Raw genomic sequence first — 21,260 nt, forward strand, 5'->3', positions numbered from 1 at the left:
TGGTGATATAGAAAAAGGGTGGATGGGAAGATGAAAACGAGTGGGCTGGAGTTGGGGTTTGAGGTGGAGGTGGAGGTGGAAGGACTGGTAGAGCGGGGGTAGCCTTTAGCCTTGAGCTGTGCTGCTTTTAGCTTTTTGGTTTTCGCTTTGAACTTTTTCTTTCTTCACTTCAGATCAGAGAGTGAGGAGGTGGGACTGGAGGGATGGGAGAAGAAGCAAAACAAAATGTGTGAAAACGAGAAGAGATAACCGTAGGGCAGTGCCGTTCCGATATGGAGAAAAGAAAAGGCCAAGCGTCCGATGTAGCTGTCTGCCTTTTTTTATTTTTCTATTCTTGACAGAAAGGGGGAGGTGTCTTGCGATTTTTTCTTCCTTTTCCTTTCCAATAAGGCTGTCCTTCGGATGGTGAGTACCTCAAGAGTCTGGGTCCTTAGGAGTCGTGCCAATTCCAAAACCGACGCAGCGCCAATCCGATATAGATATGGAATATATAAGTGAATATGTATGCGTATATGTATATGGGAGTAACCGCAGCAAACGAACGAGCCTAAGAGTCTGGTTGGTCGAGCCTGAGAGTAGATAAGTGAGTGAAAGGAGGTAGGGGTAGGGGGTATGGAGCGGGACGAGGTACTGGCGATTGACCGCTGAGAGTTGACGAAGGAGACTGTCCTGCTGTCCTGTCTTCTGATCTAGCCAAACAAGGAGAAACCAGAGGCAACACACACCCAGAGCCACAGAGAGGGGAAGAAGAAGACAGCCAAAACCAACTGAGCATGAGAGGAAAATGGACAACTCCAGCTCCACCAACGCTCCAGCTCAGAGCCAGAGCCACCCACAGCCAGAGCCACCCACAGCTAGCTCCCATTCCAGCTAGCTCCACCACCGAACTCAGCAATTCGCAACCCGCAGCCCGCTGAGCAGCCCCGCGAAAGGGCAACGCACAATCTCTTTTCCCGTTGTGGTAAGTTCCCCCTTCGGGACGGACGCTTGCCCCGTTTTGCGGCGGCACCCGGCCGCCGGCGCGCGATTGCGAGGGTCCTGGCTGGCGGCGAGGGCCAGATCGTCGAGGGTTCTGGCGTGCTTGGCCCGGCCGTGGGCCGGCTGGCGCCAGCCGCGGCCGGTGGGTCGCCCTATTGTGCTCGGGCCGAGGGCGCCCGGCGGCGGCAGTGCCTGCCGCCTTTGCGGGTTGGTGGTGGGTCCATTGTCACTATAGGGTAGGTATGTTAGTGTATACAGGGGCAAGCGTGGGGTCAGGCCCAGGGTCAGGGTACAGGCACCCTAAGGGGAAGGGAGGAAACAGAGGTTTAATACACAAATCTAATTATATACGTGGACCGCTAGGCGTGGGTTACTAGTGGTGTGGCTGCGGCTGTTCTTGGTCTTGGTCGCTTTCAGAATCCGAGCGCTCGTCTTTCTTGATATTGTAGAAAAGAACTCTGACCATGATCCTGCAGATCAAAAAGAGCCAGTACATGTTGACGAGTTGCAAGGCCATAATCAAGGTGAAGACCATCGGCTGGGAGATGATGCACTTGTATTGCTGTGTTTTGAAGTCTAGGACGCTTGGGCCGATTTGCAAGTACTCGAAGATGACAGACCAGAGGATCTTCAAGTTCAACCAGTGCCTGGTGTAGACCCAGACGACGACGAAAAGGGCGAGGAAGGGCATTTCCACCGGGGAGTTGATGTAGTTTAGGGTTTTTGACAAGCCGAGGAAGAAGTCCGAAACGTCCATGGTGATGTAGATGGCCAACCCCATCCACGTGTAGTTGAACATGTAGGACAAGCTGATCAACAGCACGGTGACGATGTGGTGGTAGACCAACTCCTTGAAGTCTTTTCTGGGCTTCTCCAACTGCAACAGGAGCACGACGGCCTGCTGGGACCAGAAGCCCGCCTGGAAGAGGTAGTAGAACTTGAAGAGCCACTCGTGCTGCCTGTGGGGGTAGAGTCTGTAGAATTCCGAGGTTTTGAAAAACCACATGGGCGAGTTTTTCATGATGTACAAGCCCAACGGGCTTGTTATTCCGTAGTAGAAGACGGCGTAGGTTTGCTCGGTGAACCTGGAGATCTTCGACTTGCTCTGCAAGCCAAAGTATTGCGCCAACGGCCTCAAAACGACCTGCATCATGAACTCCCGTAGGAACGTGAAAAAGATCATCATGTATCCGACAAAGCAGAAGTCCATCCAGCCCTTATCGTACTTGACCGGGTCGTGTGTGCCCGGTATCTGGTACGAGAGACATAGGAAGCGATGGAGCGGGTTCGACGGGGTGTAGTTGTTGGACAGGAAGTAGACGAGGTTCATGGAAAACATGATGGCCAGCGGAACCAACCAGATGTACCTGTAGCATAGGATCTTCACCGAGTAGTACAGCTTCTGGAACACAACCGTGTCGTTGATGTCGCTGGTGACCTCGTTGAGGTGTCTCTTCTGCTCTGCCTCGGCCGCAGTGATGTCCTTGTTTGTTCTTCCAGAGTGGATCCCATGCACGCTGTTATCCCCAACGTCAATCTTCCCGACGGAGGAGTGTCTTCTCCGAACGACGGCATTCTTCTTCGCAGGAGAGGCGGGGGGCAGTGTCATTTTGCGATTTGAGACAGCAGAGATCGAGAACAGAGGTCTTTCCCACAAGAGAATGAAGAAGAAAAGGGCCATATGCAATTCAGCACAAGACGAAAATAGTTAACTCCGGACACAGCCACGCGTCTTGCGGCCTCGAGCTCGCCCGTTTGTCGTCCGCTCTGAATTTTCTCTCTGCTGGCGACTCGTTGGTCCCTATTGCAGCTATATGCGAGACATAACTATATACAAGAGCGGTCAAGCCCGTCATTGCTTCACCACGTCGTTGAGCTTGCCAAAGGGGAGCACGTTCTCGATGCGTCTGCTGCTGCTGAGCTTCATCACAAGGCGGTCGATCCCCAGCCCCCAGCCGCCGGTAGGCGGCATCGCCCACTCCATCGCCTCCACGAAGCGGTGGTCCGGCACCAGGCTCTCGCCGTCGCCATGCAGCTCCCGGTTCTGCGTCTGCTGCTCGAACTTGTGCCGCTGCTTGAACGGGTTGTTCTCTTCCTCGTATGCATTCATGTACTCCCGTCCGTCGATGTACATCTCGAACCGCCGGCTCACGCCGCGGCTGTCAGCCTTGGAGAGCGGGGACACCACCTCGGGGATGTTGTAGATAAACGTTGGTGTTCCAGCCGCGTCGCCGCTTGCACAGACAGGTTCCACATAAGTCTCAGAAAGTCTGTTGACGAGCTCTGCCGCGGAGCAGTTCGGGAGGTCCCCAGGCACGGCTGCGTCCGTTCGGCGGCATACCTCGCGGAAGTACTCCTCGAGACCATCACGGTGGAGAGAGTCTGGGTTTAGTTTGACGCCTGTCTGGCGCTCAAGCTCTCCTAGAAACTCGATGCGGCGAAACCGTCCGCCGTTTGCCTCAAGGCGATCCGTCAGCTCCTGGCAGTTGGTGTGGAAGCCAACAAACCGGGAATCGGCAAGCACCGAACGGAGTATTGCGTGCACCATGTTCTCGCTCAGCTGCATCAGCTCCTCGAGCCCGATGAACGTCTGGTAGAACTCACAGGTTGTGAACTCAGGGTTGTGGGTCGAGTCCAGACCCTCGTTACGGAACGACTTCCCGATCTCGTAGATCTTGTCGAACCCGGCAATGACTAGCTTCTTGAGCCACAACTCGGGCGCAACCCGCAAGTTGAGGGTCGAATTGCCCGCTTCGCCAACGTCGAGGTGCTGCGAGGACGTCTCAAACGGCCTGGCGTTCGCCCCACTGTTTCCGCTGCAGAGGATCGGGGTCTCCATGCTCAGAAACCCCCGCTCCTCGAGAAAGTTCCGCACAAGCTGGATGACCCGGCACCGCAAGAGAATGACATCCTTCGACTCTTGGTTCACCAAGTAGTCGACGACTCGGTTGTGGTTGATCTTTCCCGTGTCGTTGAGCTTTGGCGGGAGTGGGTGGAGCGCCGGCGACGCAAGCTTCAACGGCTTGGTAAGCTTCAACGATAACTCACCCACCTTTGTCACTCCAACACGCCCGATGCCAAGTACCTGGTCCCCTGGTCGGAACCCTCCATGCAGCCGCAGAAACTCGTCTTTCTCCAGACCCATCACCTTGTGGTGAACAATAAATTGCACCTTTGTGTAGTCTTGCACCACGTCCACAAAGATGGAGCCCTTTCCTGCTCTCCGAATGCTCTTGACCTTTCCAGCTAGGACGTACAATGGACCATCAGCAAACTCAGCAATGTTCTCGGGCGTCACCACTTGCGAATACTTGCTCCTGAATTCTGGTACTCTCATTTTCGTGAACGAGTCTACCCCATTCGTCAATTCGCAGAGACACTCTCCGAGCGTGGGGTAGTAGAGCCGGTCTTGTTCAGCAAATCCGAGCTCGGAAATCTGAGTTTTTCTGAACGCAAAGTCAGACTCTTCTGTGATTTTCAACTCCGTCTTAGCACCGGTTTGTTTCTTCGGTGTCGAATACGGCCTTCTAGGAACCGTAAAACTGCGCGTCAACCATTTTGAGCTAGGCCTTCTGCACAACAAGAGCATTTTGTATCGTAAAGTGTGTTACGCTTGATTGCGGACACTGTTTAACCTGTCTCGAGTAGTTGGTAAAACTTCCTTGCCCCTCCGAGGTCTCCTTCTATTGTCTTCATCAACCTGAAACGGTTAGACATGGATCACCGAATTTTCACTGGTGCACGGGAGAAAAACTATTCCGAAACATTTTTTTTCAGCGACTATGGGGGAAAATTAAGCGCTGCCATCTGGCGAGTGCAAATAAGTTCTCGATGAAAGTCGACCTTTAGTTACATGAGCAGGAAACATAGCTGTTAGAGCAACGAAAAGGCTAGGAAGCAGATCAGCGGAAGTGTTGGAAAAGCGCAAGTACCAAAAATCAGCACAACAGGGAATAGTTATGTCGACGCTTTACCCTCTTCGTCGGGGAAACTTTCGACTCTTGCAAAAATCTGCTTACAGATTCAACTCCACTAAAGCCGAATCAACAACAGCAGCAGTGCAACCGGAAGAGGTGCCAGCCTCAAGCGAAAGCAAAAATGCGGAGGCAGTGAAGATTACGGAAACAACCAGTCCACATTTCAAACTTTTGAATGCACATAATACACCATATGACGGACCACTTGAACAATTGGCTGAGATGTCCGAGGCCCAACTCGATGAAATAGTGAATTCAGCACCTAGTCCAACATTGGAGAGAGAAAACATTCTTAATTCGAGATTTCAAAAATTGCTCAGTCTGTATGGTAACAGAGACAAATTGAAGAAACAATTCTCATCTTCTTCTTCTTTACTTGCCAGATTCCCAAACTTGGTTCCATCAGACAGCACCTCTCCATACACCCCAGCAGAATTGACAATCAGACAGAGACATCATGCCTCTGTGATGGGTGGCTTAGGATCGAGAATAGTGAAAGTGTACCAACCCCACACTCTGATCACCAACCCTCCGAAGGTCAACCAAGTTACAGTTGAAAAATTAATGGCATCAGGTGCACATCTCGGTCGTTCCACCCAACTCTTCAACCAGAACTTTCAGCCATTTGTTTACGGGAAATACAAAGGCCTGCACATCATTGATTTGGAGAAAACCACATCCTATTTGAAAAATGCATGTAAGGTTGTTCAAGGAGTCGTTGAGAACGGTGGTATTGTGTTATTCCTTGGTTTGCAAGTTGGACAATTACGTGCTATCAAGGAAGCCGCCAAGCGCTGTAACGGTTACTATGTGGCACGTAAATGGATTCCTGGTGCAATTACAAACTCGCTTGAGAACCCAAAGCCCAGACATGAGGTGGACATGCAGGATTTCAAGACCAACAGAGAGTTAAACTCAGACGAAACTAACCAGGTAATCAAACCCGATTTGATTGTCATTTTGAACCCGGAATCTGCCTCTGTTGCTATCAAGGAGGCTAACCAGGCCAGAATCCCAACCATTGGTATAGTTGACTCCAATGTCGATCCAAGCTTGGTTGTATACCCTATTCCTGCAAACTCGAGCTCCGGAAGAACCACTAACTTGATCTGTGGTGTTCTTGGTAAGGCTGGTGAAACCGGTTTACAGAGAAGATTACAGAAAGTTGCCGAATACAAGAAAACTCTAGGTATGGAACCGAATGAGAATTTTGGCTTGATCGACAAGATTGAGGACGAAAACTGATCTGATTAACTTAGTCTATCTTTGATCAGATGTTAATTATAGTTATATAGAGACTCTGTACATAAAAAAAGCACAAACACTGATTCAATAAATAATCTACTTCTGTACTACAAAAAAACGTGGCTTATCATTATTATCATTATTATCAGTATCAACATCAAGATTAATACTACTATCATTATTATTATTATTATTATTATTATTATTATTATTATTATTATTATTATTATTATTATTATTATTATTATTATGATTAGTATTGTTATTATTCTTGTGGCTAGTATTTATTGTTTAATATTATTATTTTTTGATTGCTGTTGTTGTTATTCTTCCCCTTGTCCTTGTCCTTCACTTTCGGAATCAGACCGCTCGTCCTTTTTAATGTTGTAGAAAAGAGCCCTGATCATGATCCTCAAAATCAAAAAGAGCCAGTACGCGTTGACGAGTTGCAATGCCAAAATCAAAGTAAAGACCATCGGCTGGGAAATCCAGCACTTGTATTGCTGTGTTTTAAAGTCTAGGACGCTCGGGCCGATATGCAAATATTCGAAGATGACAGACCAGAGGATCTTCAAGTTCAACCAGTGTCTGGTATAGATCCAGATAACCATGAAAAACGCGAAGAATGGCACCTCAATAGGGGAGTTGACGTAGTTCAAGGTTTTCGACATTCCGAGGAAGAAGTCCGAAACGTCCATGGTGATGTAGATGGCCAACCCCATCCACGTGTAGTTGAACATGTAGGACAAGCTGATCAATAGGATGGTGACGACGTGGTGGTAGACCAACTCCTTGAAGTCTTTTCTGGGCTTCTCCAACTGCAACAGGAGCACGACGGCCTGCTGGGACCAGAAGCCCGCCTGGAAGAGGTAGTAGAACTTGAAGAGCCACTCGTGCTCCCTGTGGGGGTAGAGTCTGTAGAATTCCGAGGTTTTGAAAAACCACATGGGCGAGTTTTTCATGATGTACAAGCCCAACGGGCTTGTTATTCCGTAGTAGAAGACGGCGTAGGTTTGCTCGGTGAACCTGGAGATCTTCGACTTGCTCTGCAAGCCAAAGTATCGCGCCAATGGTCTCAAGGCGACCTGCATCATGAACTCCCGTAGGAACGTGAAAAAGATCATCATGTATCCGACAAAGCAGAAGTCCCTCCAACCCTTATCGTACTTGACCGGGTCGTGTGTGCCCGGTATCTGGTACGAGAGACATAGGAAGCGGTGGAGCGGGTTCGACGGGGTGTAGTTGTTGGACAGGAAGTAGACGAGGTTCATGGAAAACATGATGGCCAGCGGAACCAACCAGATGTACCTGTAGCATAGGATCTTCACCGAGTAGTACAGCTTCTGGAACACAACCGTGTCGTTGATGTCGCTGGTGACCTCGTTGAGGTGTCTCTTCTGCTCTGCCTCGGCCGCAGTGATGTCCTTGTTTGTTCTTCCAGAGTGGATCCCATGCACACTGTTATCCCCGAGGTCAATCTTCCCGACGGAGGAGTGTCTTCTCCGAACAACGACGTCCTTTTTCGCAGCTGCAGGCGGCGTCATCTTGCGCTTAGGGCAGGGTTGGAGACAGAAAGAAAGAGACAGTTCCGGCGGCGCCGAAGTCGAAGGCAGACATCCGGGATAGGAGACGTAGAGGTAAATATAGTGTTATCGTATATTTTTTATAACGGCTAAGGCCAGCGAGCCTAGCGAGACAGGTTGGGTACGGAGAGACAAGCAGGCAACTTGCAGCGACTAGGAACCACAAAAAGATGACATCCGAGCGCCCCTAAAAATGCGCCGATCGGCCCAAAAGAGCGCAAAAAGGCGCAAGGAGCACCGAAAAACCGCTCAAAACGGCCTAGTTGCACAATAGCCGGCGTCAGTGCAAGCCGAGAATCATCTCATCCAACTGGTGCACGGGCGTAGCTGCGCCACCCGGGCTCGCTTCTTTCCAGCCCCCTCTATTGTCGGGAACCCAAAGCGGTAATCTACCGGAAAAACTTCGGCGCTGCCCTGGAAAGTCAGAAAGACCAAAAAGGTCAACAACGCGAAAAAAGAGGCCCCGGGAAAAGGCGCCCGTGCACCGGGGAAGGCGGGCGAAGAGCGCTGCGGCCTTCTATCGCCAACAGAAGCGAGGGAGGAAGAGCCTTCTCGGTTTTCGGTGAGCCTCAGGCGAGGCAGCGGGAGAGGCAAGGACGGTTGGCGGGGTGGCTGGCTCGTGGCCGTGGATGATCGGTTAACGTTTTGGGCTGGAAGAGGGAGAGAAACGCATCTGCAGGAGAGCATCTGCTGTCAGACGTGGGTCTGTTCAATTCGTGCTGTTTGTCCGAACGGTCTAGGTGGGAGAAGTGTGCCTGAGCTTGCGTGCTGTCTGTTTGTGTGCTAGCGCTGTCCGAAACTCTGTGTGCGTATCCTTCTCGGGATCCATTGCCGCTACCGCCACCGCCATTGTTGTTGCGAGGAACCGTGGAGAATAAACACGAGAGATCCAGGGCCTGGAGCCGATCTACCCCGTACCGAGACACAAGACCCGACCGCCCGTCCACACACACACGATGTCTGACCCGTCGTTGAAAATCATCCACCTGCGAGCCAGGCTCCACCGCTTCTACCGGTTCAAAAAAGGCCAGTTTCTTGTTGTGGCACTCATCCTGCTGGCCTGCCTGGTGTTCGGCGTGACGTTTCTTACGAAATCGATCACCCACCCAGACACGGCTGCCCCAGTGGCCTACGATGATGGCGACGATGAGGATCTATCGTCCATCACCTTCTACGAAAAAATGATGCAGGATTACAAGGACGAGATCTCCTCTGCAGAGGAGTTGCAGCTGAAGGTGATGAACGACATCATCAAAGACAGCATGATGTACATTAAGAAGAACCACAAGGGCCGCAACTATGAAAACAGAGTCAACCTCGCCAACGAGCGCAACAAGAGGAAGCTACAGAAGATGAAGAAGGCCGCTGCTGCCGACTCCAACGTCAACGAGGACTCTGGCGCCATCCGCCCGAAGGCTCTCCGTGACATGGACTCCCAGCAGCAGCGACACGTGAAGCAGGCGCAGCTGCACCACGAATACGAGGAAGACCACGACATCAAGCATAGGGACTATGAAGAAGGCACAGCGAAGCGAATGGACCCTCTCAACATCAACAACATTGACATCAGAAAAGATAATGATCCTTCCATTATACCCGAATCTAGACTGGATCTTATCAAAAAGATGTTCACAGAACTGCTTCCGATAATAACAGAAAGTGCTCCGAAATTGGGCTACCAGCTCCAGAACGAAAAGGACATCGGGAGCAGGAGAGGCAAGTTCAGGCTTTCCACTAAAATATTTCCCCGCACGTATGGCAGAAATGGAGTTGTGAACATAGCCATTCACGACACAAGTGAAAAATTCCCCATTCTTTCGAAAGACTTCCTAAATGACTGTCTCTATTTACCAACAGATATGTTCGAGGTTCTCAAACGTTCGCACGAATATTTTGTTTCCCACATACCTGATCACTATGCTCCAAACACATACTCGGGCGAAGGCATTGTTTTCATTGGCGGTGGGAAGTTCTCGTGGCTCTCTTTGTTGAGTATTGAAAACTTGAGATCAGCGGGTTCCAAATTGCCAATAGAGGTCATGATCCCACAACCAGAAGAATACGAGCCGCAAATGTGTGAAATAATATTACCAAGGTTGAATGCAAAATGTCTTCTATTGTACGAAATTTTCCCTGACATCATGTCTTCTGAGAAAACAAAGAAGAAGGACAGCACTGGTTTCAAATTGACAGGTTACCAATACAAATCATTGTCACTATTAGCATCAACTTTTGAAAAGGTGCTATTTTTAGATTCAGACAACATATCTGTTTTGAATCCAGACGTTTTGTTCCATTCAGAGCCTTTTACTTCCCACGGGATGATTCTATGGCCAGATTTCTGGAGAAGAGTCACTCATCCAATGTTTTACGATTTGGCAGGTTTCAACATAACCGAGAGAAGAGTGCGAAATTTAATGGATAAAGTGACTCCTCCAGAGGTTTACACGACCGGTGCTGAGGATCCGGATACAGAAGTACCGCTACACGATAGAGAAGGTGCAATACCGGATTTGTCAACGGAATCGGGTCAAATCATTGTTGACAAGAAGACACATTTTAAGGCTTTGTTGTTGAGTTTCTATTATAATGTTTACGGGCCTAGACACTTCTATCCATTGTTTTCACAAGGTGGTAACGGTGAGGGAGACAAAGAAACTTTCATTGCTGCGAGTGTGTTCTATAATCTTCCTGTCTATCAGATGAACAAACCTGTTGGTGTTGTTGGCCATTGGAGCAATGATGATTACGAAGGTGTCGGAATGATTCAATACGATCCGATTATAGATAAACTCAATGAAGATCACTACAAAAATGAGATTCTTAGAAGAATAAATGAAGAGGGCGACAATTTTCATTATGGCAAAATGGACTTCTTCAACTACTTGAATGACGCAGAGGCTAGACCAATGTTCTTCCATAGCAATTATCCTAAGCTTGATCCCATCTCCTTGTTTGGTGAAAACAAGTTAGTTGATCCGGACGGTAACCAGTGGAGAATGTACAGTGATCAGCCGGATATTGGATTTGATTTTGAATTGAAGCAATGGCAGTTAATCAACAAGTATTTCTGCTCTGTTGATGAGCCATTTCAGATGAGGTATCTGGAAGACTCAAATGTATCAATGGAAAAATTGTGTAGAGCCATTGAGTCCAGATTAGAGTTTTTACGCTCTACGGGTTTGAGGTTCAATTATGATTAGTAAACGTTTTGTTGGAATTTATTTTGATAGACTAAATACGATTCAACATTTACGAATAGCTGACTTTATATAATCCTTCTATTTATTAATTTCCAGATGACAGCATACTTTGAACCAAAAGCTAAATAATACTTTCCATTTCTGTCGCATACACAAAAGAGTTTTTGATGATGGCCTTTTCATCGTTGATCTCATCGATGATGTTGGCCTGCTCTCCTATGGTCTGTTCCTTCTTACGGAAATCGACAATGCCGTTTGACAACTTCCAATCAAAGTTGTCAATAAATTCCTGCGTCTCTGTTATTTCTTTCAAAAACAAGAGTAGTTTTAAGTTCTCAATAGGAAGTTGCTTATACACTTTCTCCAAGTCGTTGGCTATATTTAATCTAATCGAGTTCAACAATTGGTCTTCAAAAAGATTGAACTCTTTACATGGAAATTTGTGTTTTGAAGACAACGTTTCGTATACTTTATTGAAGTCTCCGTCGATGATCCATTTCTCAAACTTGATCGGGATGGACAAAAATTCATCTTTCTCTAATTCATCGACGCTCATCTTGTGATTCTGGAAATTTTCTAACTCAATGTGGAACATGGCCAAGTCACCTTGGGTCAAAAGAAGTAGCAAGTACAAACTCAATAGCTTATTCTTTTGATTACTTTCAGTCTTGATATGTTCGAGGTCGTAGAATGGTTTCAATTGCACAATGTAGTTAGAAAACTCCTGCATCTGTACCAAATTAATGGACACTAAGGCTCCTATTTCTAAAATCGATCTTGTAATTAACAAATCATTAGGATTGACGCTACTCTGTACACTGGGGACAAAAAGGTTGTGTTCAATGAGTTGTATCTTTATCGGAGTGAGCAACTTGAGACAGGATTCATAGTCTTCCTTGCCGAAATTCTCGGTAAGTTTTGCAGTGAGCTGTTCTAAAGACATTTTGTGATGAGCGGTAATCGTTTATGATATCTTACGTGTTCCACTTTCGCCATCCAGTAATTAACGGATAGAAGAGTATTAGTGACATGAAATCAAGCTGTTGAGGAATCAACTTCTCGAAGTCTCCCAATTTGCCCTCCCTCACGCGCGAGACAGGACAAGACACACAATAACAATTTTATTATTTTTTTTTGACAACATGTATGAATGAATAGCAGGAAAAATTAAATTGATTGTATATGTTGAATACAAATATATGTAGGAGTATAAATAAAGGTAGGAATATGGATATGAAAATGATTATGGATACGAATAAGTGGGAAAGTAAAGTATCTGAAAAAATTAAAAAAGAAATAATAAAATCACTGAAAAAGGAAGCAACCACCGACTATATAAGCAAAAGAAGAAACCAGATGTAATTAGTAAGGAACTAGAAAGGAGTAATAAAAGGGAAGGAGTGGAATATAACTAATTAAAAAAGCTTTTAAAAAAATTATCGGGCAAATATCATCTATTACAGAATTGAAAACTTAACTTTTTTTCTTTAATTATATTTTTCTCCAACTAATTTATCTAATTCTTGACACCAAATTGCTTTTCAACAGCTTCGACGATTTGGGGAATGCATTCTGGATCTGCCAATGTACTCTGGTCACCAAGCGCTTTGGCTTCACCACTGACAATCTTTCTCAAGACTCTTCTAACAATCTTCCCAGATCTGGTCTTTGGCAAGTCGTCAACAATGATGATGGTTTTTGGTGCTGCGAATGGACCAATAGTTGCTCTGATACTCAATCTCAAGTCTTGTCTTAATTTGAGTAAGGTTGCATCGTCATTGACAACTGTGTTATCCTTTAATTGAACAAATGCAATGACAGCTTGGCCAGTGATGTCGTCGTTGATACCAACGACTGCAGCTTCACTGACTCTGGCGGAATCTTCCAATAGTACGGCTTCAATTTCAGCAGTAGATAATCTGTGACCAGAGACGTTAACAACGTCATCAACTCTTCCTCTGATCCAGTAGTAGCCATCGTGGTCTCTACCTGCACCATCACCTGTGAAGTAGTAGCCTGGGTATGGCTTCAAGTAGGTTTCCATGAATCTCTTGTGGTTCTTGTAAACCGTTCTTGCCATGGAAGGCCATGTAGATTTTACGGCCAAGACACCTTCGACATCGTTGCCTTCCAAAACCTTACCAGTAGTTGGGTCGATGATGACGGCATCAATGCCAAAGAATGGCAAAGTGGCGGCACCTGGTTTAGTTGGAACTGCACCAGCTAATGGAGCAATCAAGTGTGAACCCGACTCTGTTTGCCAGTATGTGTCTGAAATATGGCAACAACCGTGTCCAATCTTTTCATCGTACCATTGCCAGATTTCAGATGCAATTGGTTCACCAACAGAACCTAATGTTCTCAAAGAAGATAGGTCGTACTTGGCAATTTCATCTTCACCAGATTTCTTCAACATTCTCAAGGCAGTTGGTGCAACATAGAAATGGGTTGCCTTGTTTCTCTCGATGATTCTCCAGAATCTACCAAAGTTTGGATAAGCTGGGGTACCTTCAAAAATGATTGTGGAGACACCCAAGGCCAAAGGACCGTAAAGAGCGTAGGAGTGACCGGTAATCCATCCAACATCACCTGCAGTGAACAAGACATCCTCAGGTTGTAAGTCAAAGACATATCTAGTGGTCATTGCTGCACCCAAAAGGTAACCACCAGTGGAGTGGACAACACCCTTTGGAGCGCCAGTGGAGCCGGAAGTGTATAACATGAAGAGAGGGTCTTCAGAGTTGACGGAAACAGGTGGAAGGTAGCCTCTAAATTCTGCAGCCACATCTTGCCAGTAAAAGTCTCTACCTGCTTGCATGGAAATGGCAGAGTTACCGGTTCTCTTGTAAACTAAGACTTTTTCAATTGAAGGACAGTCCTTCAATGCTTCGTCGACAATCTTCTTGTTGTTGATTGTCTTGCCACCTCTCTTACCTTCATCGGTGGTGATCAAGACCTTTGAGTTGGCGTCGGTGACTCTCTCCTTGATGGAGCCTGCAGAGAAACCAGCAAAGATGACGGAGTGAACGGCACCCAACCTGGCACAAGCAAGCATGGCGATGATCGCTTCTGGGGTCATTGGCAAGTAAATGGCAACGGTGTCACCCTTTTGAATACCCCAGGATTGCAGAACACCTGCGACTTGGGAGACTTCTTTCAACAGCTCGCTGAAAGAGATCTCTTTGCTTTCGCTTTCGTCGTCAGCTTCGAAGATAATGGCGGTTTTGTCTGGGGTGGCGAAGGCGTGTCTGTCGACACAGTTGTAACAAGCATTGAGCTCACCGCCAAGGAACCAGGCGGCGTCACCGTTTTCTAAAGTACCAGACTTGACTTTGGTGAAGTCTCTATCCCAAGATAAGAATTTTTTTGCCATTGGCCCAAAGAAGCCCTCTGGATCTTCAATGGACTGCTTGTACATGGCTTCGTACTCGGTCTTGGAGGACAGAGACTTAGCTGGTTGCTTCTCAAAGAAAGGCTGTGGGGTTGGTCTTGCAACAACTCCGTTGGCTTCGTGAACAACAGAATGGGTGGTGGTCATGGTGATAGACTAAAGAGGCGCTTGAAACTCGACAATAGGCGGTACAATCGGAATGAGCTATTCTTTTGAATAATATGAGTAATAGGGCTTCGATCTTTTTTCAGTCACTGAAAAATCGGTGTAGTAAAAGAAGAGACGGGACACGGGATGATCTGGTCTGAGAATTGAAAGAAATGGGTTGTTGGGGACAAAAGAGTCTAGCTGCTTGTTAGCCTGTATGCTACTGGATACAAAAAGTCGCAACGGAAAGGTTTGTCTGATCTCGTTTCCTTTTTCCTGGAAGTGCAAAGAAAAAGAGAAGGAAGGGCAACAACAACGGGAACCAGGCGGGGGCAGAACAGAGGGGAAAGAAAGAGAGAGAAACAAACAAGGAAGCAAAAAGACAAAGAAACACACAAACGACAGGAGTAACGAGCACGGAAGCGTGGTCAAGAAGCTGGAGAAGATGCAAGTGACAATTATACCACACACGGAACCGGCGACCTGATTGTGTAATCGCATCCTGGCGCGTTGTTGCAGCTCCACAGAAAGACGTTTTCCCACTCTGGCTTTTTCTCTGACACCTCTCGCTCTGAAGGAAACGAGAAAATGGGCGACGGGCGCTCCACCGGGGAGAAAGTTGATGGGTTACGAGCTGGCTGGTTTACGCCGAGACGATAAGGGTGAGCGCGCCTGCGCCACACGGGGCGACTGGGAGGGTGGCCGCCTGTGGAGAGGGTCGGTGGCGCAGCGGGGTGCACTTTCCGCTTCGGGACAACGGGAGGGAAGCGGCGGCGGCCGGACCCCCTGTCTTCTCCGTGGATCGGACTCGGCCAGCAGCGGGGGAGCCGGCAGCCAGAGGGAGGGAACTGGCTGCCGTGCCCGGGTCCCGGAGTGGCAGTGTCGTGGCGATACGGAGCGGAGGCACACGGGAAAGGACGGAGCAGGCTCCGTTGCCACCCGTAGGCCGTGGGGCACGCCGACGGGGCTTTTGCCTTCTTTCCCTTGGTCCATGCGCTGAGCATTCTGTTACCAGAAAGGGCTGAGCATCCGGCGCCGCTGACGTGCACAGCGAGCGAAGGAGGGCTCCCACCCGAACACGACCCGCATCCTCTCACCCAGACATTCCTTTGGCCCATTTCGCCGCCCCTGCAGCGCTGGGCCGAATGCGGCAAGTATGGGTTCCCCCGCGGTCCGCTGGTGCTCAACAAAAAAACAGAGTGCGTCCAGCTGCGCACTACAGCTTCCGCAGAGAGCCCCCATCCGGCGGGCCGTTTTGAGCCGATCGACTCGGTTGCGGTGTAGGAGGTGGGTCGATCGGCGCAGCACGTGATTGGTTGCGACGATCGACCCCGAGACCAGGTCTGACAGATTTCTTCCGACGCCTCGCTTACCTGTCAACCACGGGACTGCGCCGATCGCTGGTCAGGATTATGTAATCGCCCCGGTCCCAGTGGTATCGATAGGCCGAGCATGGGGGGAAGAGGAAGGAAGAGGGAGAGGAGAAAAAACTATGGAGGGAGGAAAAAAAATTGCCCACTTAGACGAAGGAGGTTCATCATCATCAGCAGTGTGCTCACCCACGGCACATGCCACATGGCGGTCCCTGTAGCTCCGTCCCCCCAACCACCCGTTTTCACGTACATATAGACTTAGATATAGGTCTCGGTTCTAGTGCAGTAGCAAACGAAAGTGTGTACGTCCCAATTGGCAGTTCACGCCCACTTGTGATTCTCGCACACACCGTCAACCCACCCACTCCGGCCACCCACCCATCTGGGGATCGAGTGTTGAGACATTTTTTTACCCCCATCCCCACAGAGACACCTCCCGAGCTGAACACTACGTCCCACTGTGTCTGCGTCTTTCAATCCGTGTGTCCAAGCATCCACCTAGAAGCCCGGGCGTCTTGTGTGTCGCCGTCGGCCCCCTACATCAAACTAGATAAACAAACAACAAACAAACAAGTTTTGCATCATACCACCACTGGAGTGTGCCCCGTCCGCCAACATGTCCTTCAACAACAACAGTCACAACCCCAGTGATCACCACCACGACTCGTACTCCCAGACGTCGCAGTTGAATATCCCGAAAATCCGACACCAGACCTCCAACGCTGCGCCAGCAACTCCCAGAATGTTGAGAAACACGTCGAACCCATCAAACTTGTCCGATGAGTACACCATCAACCCGGACTATATACCTGTGGCTCCAAGAACACCCTCCAAACGACTGTCCTCCGCCATGCATCAACGACAATCGTCAACCCACACCCAAAACTCAATGAGCAGCGAACCCCAAGGCGTCAGAGCTGGGCCTGGCGGCTTGCTACCGGGTGTCGATTTCAACCCTACCTCCTCTCCGCAGAGAGTCTCCAGTAGAACTTCGAATCAGTCGAATCATTCGAACACAAACTCGATGCAGAAGCCCCAGCAACAATCAACTCCTCATCGAATAACACGGACTGCAAGTATCTCCCCCCATCCTCCTCTTCAACAGCAAGCACCACCCCAGCAACAGCAAATACAGCAGCAACAAGCACAGCAGCAATCCAATGATCCAACAACCCAACAACAACAGCAACAATTTCACAGGAAAGCTATTGGCGATTGGGAATTCACTAAAACTATAGGTGCCGGTTCAATGGGTAAAGTGAAATTGGCTAGACACAGAATCACACATGAAATATGTGCAATTAAGGTTGTCACAAGAGCAGCTAAAGTCTGGCAAAGACAGCATTTGAATGACCCTCCAACAAGTGATCCACATGAGTTGGCTCAAAGAAAAAAAGAATACGAGAAGGAAGTTGCAAGGGACAAAAGAACCATTAGAGAAGCAGCATTAGGTAAAATTCTTTACCACCCTTTCATCTGTAGACTTTATGAGATGTACGCCATGTCAAACCATTATTACATGTTGTTTGAATATGTCTCTGGTGGTCAAATGCTAGATTATATAGTGGCCCATGGCTCATTGAAAGAATCACAAGCTAGAAAATTCTGTCGAGGTATTGCATCTGCCTTAGATTATTGTCATTCTAACAATATAGTTCATAGAGATTTGAAAATCGAAAACATAATGATCAATAATGCAGGTGAAATAAAAATTATTGACTTTGGATTGTCGAACATGTATTCTCATGATCATTTGTTGAAAACGTATTGTGGTTCTTTGTATTTCGCTGCTCCTGAGTTATTGTCTGCCCATCCATATAGAGGTCCAGAAGTAGATATCTGGTCTTTTGGTGTTGTCTTATTTGTGTTGGTTTGCGGTAGAGTGCCCTTCGATGACAAGAGTGTCAGTAACTTGCATGAAAAAATTAAAAAGGGACACATCGATTATCCTGATCATTTGTCAATTGAATGTGTGGATCTATTGAAGAAAATGTTGGTTGTTGATGTATCAAGAAGAGCAAGCATTCATGAAGTAATCTCTCATAAATGGATGGTCAAAGGTTACAATGGTATTGCGTCAAATTATATTCCATTTAGAGCTCCAATTCAGTTACCACTGAATCAAGAAATAATTCAAGAAATCGTCAACTTGAATCTTGGTATAAGTGAAGAACAGGTCACAATGGACTTGACCGAAATTTTGTCTTCCAGCTACTATACAAAATGTGTTACCAATTGGGTCTTGAAAAATTCTTCCGATAAATTTGATCCAACCTTAATGGACCCGACAAAGGGTTTCCATCCTTTGATATCTATATATCATTTAGTCCACGAAATGCTTGATAGAAAGAAGTTCAAAAGCAACAATCCTAATAGTAGCCAACAGCAGCTTGGTCTCTTGGGTATGAATAATCAACAATACACAACCCCTCAACTCCAACAAAATCCGGTTTTCAATGCAACTTCAGATCATCCAAATATGCCACATGAACCTCATAATAGAATTGTCACTCAACCAATTCCTCAAGAATATCAAAATAGGCGTTACAACAGCATGCAACAATCACATTCTCAATCACAATCGCATTCGGAGCAAGAACCATCGGTAACTCATCATCAGCCTCCACAGCATTCACAACAGCAACAGCAGCAACCATCGATCTCGACGCAGGCACCAAATGCCGCTTACACCTTACCATTTCCTCAAGCAGCTCATACATCTCCTCATACGGAGGTATCTCCACATTCGTTTAACAATTCTGGTAAGCCTTCATTAGAGCCAATAAGTATTGTACAACAACAATTCACACCTCCACCTCAACAGCAGCAATCTCCTTTGGAAGATAATAATGTTAATTCGATCTTGAGAAAGTTGAGCACCAAGAAGCAAAAACCAGAAGAACTTCAGAAAGAAAGATCTAAAGATGATGTCAGAAGAATTGGAAGTGTTAAAGTTACATCTAAAGAAAAACAGCAATCACAGGTGCCACCATTGTCAAATACTTCAAGAAGGAGAACGGCACAGCACCAACGTGCAACATCTGCATATACTGCTACCATTTTCAATGGTGATAACGCACAACCAGTTCGCCAAGAACCTGTCAACTCAATGCGGAAATATCATCCTTCTGCTAGGGCTAACTCTGTTGGTCATACCAGAAAACATTCTCTCAATATTAACAAATCAAGTACTTACACGGTTGATCAAAATGCTCCTCCTTTGCCTCAATTCAGTCAAAATGGCACTGATTACGATGGATTCTTCGATGATGAAATGGATAGTATAACATTTTCCGATGAATCTGTGAAACCAAAGAAGAAGTTAACGGAGAAGCAAATCATTGAAGAGTATGAAAAAGCTCCAGCAAATAGTATGCCGTCCATTGAATTCCCGAAGACATTGTTTCTCAAAGGTTTCTTTTCTGTCCAAACTACTTCAACTAAACCTTTACCGATCATAAGATATGATATAATTACTGTATTACCTCAATTAGGGGTTCATTTTGTCGAAGTTAAAGGTGGATTTATTTGTGTTCATTATCCATCAATTGTTGATACTCCAAAGAAGAGGATTTCTAGTACATTGAGTAGCCCTCTGAAGTCACCTACCAGATCTGGCCAAAGGAGTAGTAACATTGATGATAATATTGATGAGAATTACATAGACACAGTCGATGGATTGAAGACCCCAACATTGAGCGAGACATCATCACAGACATCTAGGTCTAAGGTTAATGACATTAACAATACACCTGATATGTCTGAGAAGGGTACAAACTACACTTCAGTCTTGGCAACGCCAAAGAATGCTCATAGAAGGAAATTTTCCTTAGGTAACGGTCTACTTGGATCAAAGAAAGGTGAGAAGCTCACAGTTTCTACCACTAACGTGTTACCAGCTACTGAATACAATATTCCTACTACACCAGCAGCTGCAAACATGACTGCTAGAAGTATAGATCAAAGTTCTGAATCTTTGACTTTAGACGATACCAATGGTGCAAGTGATATGTTGGTTTCCAGTAGAGTAGAGCAGCAAAATATTGGTAGTAGATCTCCAAGCATGAACGCTGGTTATGGTAACGACATCGATCTCAAAGCCAAAGAGAAGAGTTCCAAAACACCACTCAAATTTGAAATTCATATTGTTAAAGTTCCATTGGTTGGTTTATATGGTATTCAATTCAAGAAAGTTAGTGGTAACACTTGGTTATACAAATCCTTGGCCAGTGAGATTTTGAATAGATTGAACTTATGAATACGTGGTTCTCTTCAGTCAATTTTTTTATGACTATTTCTTTTGCACAATGCTTGTCTGTTACAAAGGAGAGAAAAGTCCTCTAATTTATTAAATCCCCTTTTTTCTTCTTTACCTTTTCTTATACTTATTTTATTTAATTTTTATTCCCCTTTTCATTTTGATGTTATACTTTTTTTTCCATTTTAGCATAATTTAACGAGTTCTATATTTTTGATCTACAAAATATATGTATAATAAATGATCTATTTTGTCATGAGAAAAAAACTTTCTTCAAGCGCGGCCGCTAGAGGCTAGTCACAAATCTCCGCATTCAATGAATGGTTGAATAGCTTCTGTTGATCAATGAAACCATAAATGAAAAGAATCGAATTTGCTGGGAACTAATGCAAGCATTAGCATATACTTCTTGTGATGAAAACTGTAATACGAGATGTTAAGAGAATAGCATCACTATCTGTGCGAACGATAGCAGGACTTCATTTATTCACGGCGACATGTTTTGAAATCTCACAAACCGAAGGTGCTAGTATGCTACCTACCGTCCAAACACGTGGTGACTTTTGTGTTGTGGACAAACGATTCAGAAATGGGAATGGCATAGAAATGGGTGATATTATAGTGGCTCGCAAACCGACTCAACCTGATAGCTGGGTTTGCAAGAGAGTTACCGGTATGCCCGGTGATGTTGTCCTTATAGATCCGAGTCGGGGAAGCGTTGATTCCCTAAGAGAAGGATACTCTGATCAGCTGGAACTTGAAAGTGACAATGATGAGCGTACCAGCCCTGAGTTTAAGTCAAGATTCAAGGAGATAAAGATGAGTAAATTAGGATATAATCGAAGTCCATATGACCAGTTCATCATTGTGCCGGATGGTCATGTGTGGGTGACCGGGGACAATCTAAGCGATTCTGTGGATAGTCGAACATATAGTGTATTGCCAATGGGTTTGATTGGCGGGAAGATTATTATTGGGATGTATTTGCACAATTTGATGGGATTCAAAGGAGAATATTATAGATGGCTAGCAAATACGTTCAGTGAGTGTTCGGTGGAGTAAGGAGATTGTATTTTTTCATCCACTCTACTCTAAAATATATCGA

General features: G+C 46.5%; 7 protein-coding genes across 7 annotated transcripts; 3 read left to right on the forward strand and 4 right to left on the reverse strand.

The window, feature by feature from the left end:
- Positions 1-547: 547 nt before the first annotated feature.
- PICMEDRAFT_9940 (hypothetical protein) lies at positions 548-865 on the reverse strand (the record flags this gene model as incomplete). Its single annotated transcript, XM_019165151.1, has 1 exon — positions 548-865. The coding sequence occupies one exon, from the start codon at positions 863-865 to the stop codon at positions 548-550; it is 318 nt and encodes a 105-aa protein (XP_019020591.1).
- Positions 866-1,198: 333 nt separating this feature from the next.
- PICMEDRAFT_14924 (hypothetical protein) lies at positions 1,199-7,815 on the reverse strand. The gene is made up of 2 exons (XM_019160599.1): positions 7,726-7,815; positions 1,199-2,562 (listed from the first exon to the last, which is right to left on the reverse strand). Exons 1-2 carry the CDS (start codon positions 7,742-7,744, stop codon positions 1,352-1,354), a joined length of 1,230 nt encoding a protein of 409 aa, XP_019020592.1. The 5' UTR covers positions 7,745-7,815; the 3' UTR covers positions 1,199-1,351.
- Positions 7,816-9,408: 1,593 nt separating this feature from the next.
- On the forward strand, positions 9,409-10,986 carry PICMEDRAFT_29616 (hypothetical protein; the record flags this gene model as incomplete). The annotated part of the gene is made up of 1 exon (XM_019162600.1): positions 9,409-10,986. The coding sequence occupies one exon, from the start codon at positions 9,409-9,411 to the stop codon at positions 10,984-10,986; it is 1,578 nt and encodes a 525-aa protein (XP_019020593.1).
- Positions 10,987-11,107: 121 nt separating this feature from the next.
- PICMEDRAFT_71026 (hypothetical protein) lies at positions 11,108-11,929 on the reverse strand (the record flags this gene model as incomplete). The annotated part of the gene is made up of 1 exon (XM_019163805.1): positions 11,108-11,929. The coding sequence occupies one exon, from the start codon at positions 11,927-11,929 to the stop codon at positions 11,108-11,110; it is 822 nt and encodes a 273-aa protein (XP_019020594.1).
- Positions 11,930-12,502: 573 nt separating this feature from the next.
- On the reverse strand, positions 12,503-14,524 carry PICMEDRAFT_71027 (hypothetical protein; the record flags this gene model as incomplete). The annotated part of the gene is made up of 1 exon (XM_019163806.1): positions 12,503-14,524. One exon carries the CDS (start codon positions 14,522-14,524, stop codon positions 12,503-12,505), a length of 2,022 nt encoding a protein of 673 aa, XP_019020595.1.
- Positions 14,525-16,513: 1,989 nt separating this feature from the next.
- Positions 16,514-20,155, forward strand: PICMEDRAFT_57509 (hypothetical protein; the record flags this gene model as incomplete). Its single annotated transcript, XM_019163242.1, has 4 exons — positions 16,514-16,873; positions 17,084-18,272; positions 18,495-18,631; positions 18,665-20,155. The coding sequence occupies 4 exons, from the start codon at positions 16,514-16,516 to the stop codon at positions 20,153-20,155; spliced, it is 3,177 nt and encodes a 1,058-aa protein (XP_019020596.1).
- Positions 20,156-20,569: 414 nt separating this feature from the next.
- PICMEDRAFT_9949 (hypothetical protein) lies at positions 20,570-21,217 on the forward strand (the record flags this gene model as incomplete). Its single annotated transcript, XM_019165152.1, has 1 exon — positions 20,570-21,217. The coding sequence occupies one exon, from the start codon at positions 20,570-20,572 to the stop codon at positions 21,215-21,217; it is 648 nt and encodes a 215-aa protein (XP_019020597.1).
- Between the last annotated feature and the right edge of the window lie 43 nt (positions 21,218-21,260).

This window comes from Pichia membranifaciens, assembly GCF_001661235.1.
Source record: "Pichia membranifaciens NRRL Y-2026 unplaced genomic scaffold PICMEscaffold_1, whole genome shotgun sequence".
NCBI classification, from domain to species: domain Eukaryota; kingdom Fungi; phylum Ascomycota; class Pichiomycetes; order Pichiales; family Pichiaceae; genus Pichia; species Pichia membranifaciens.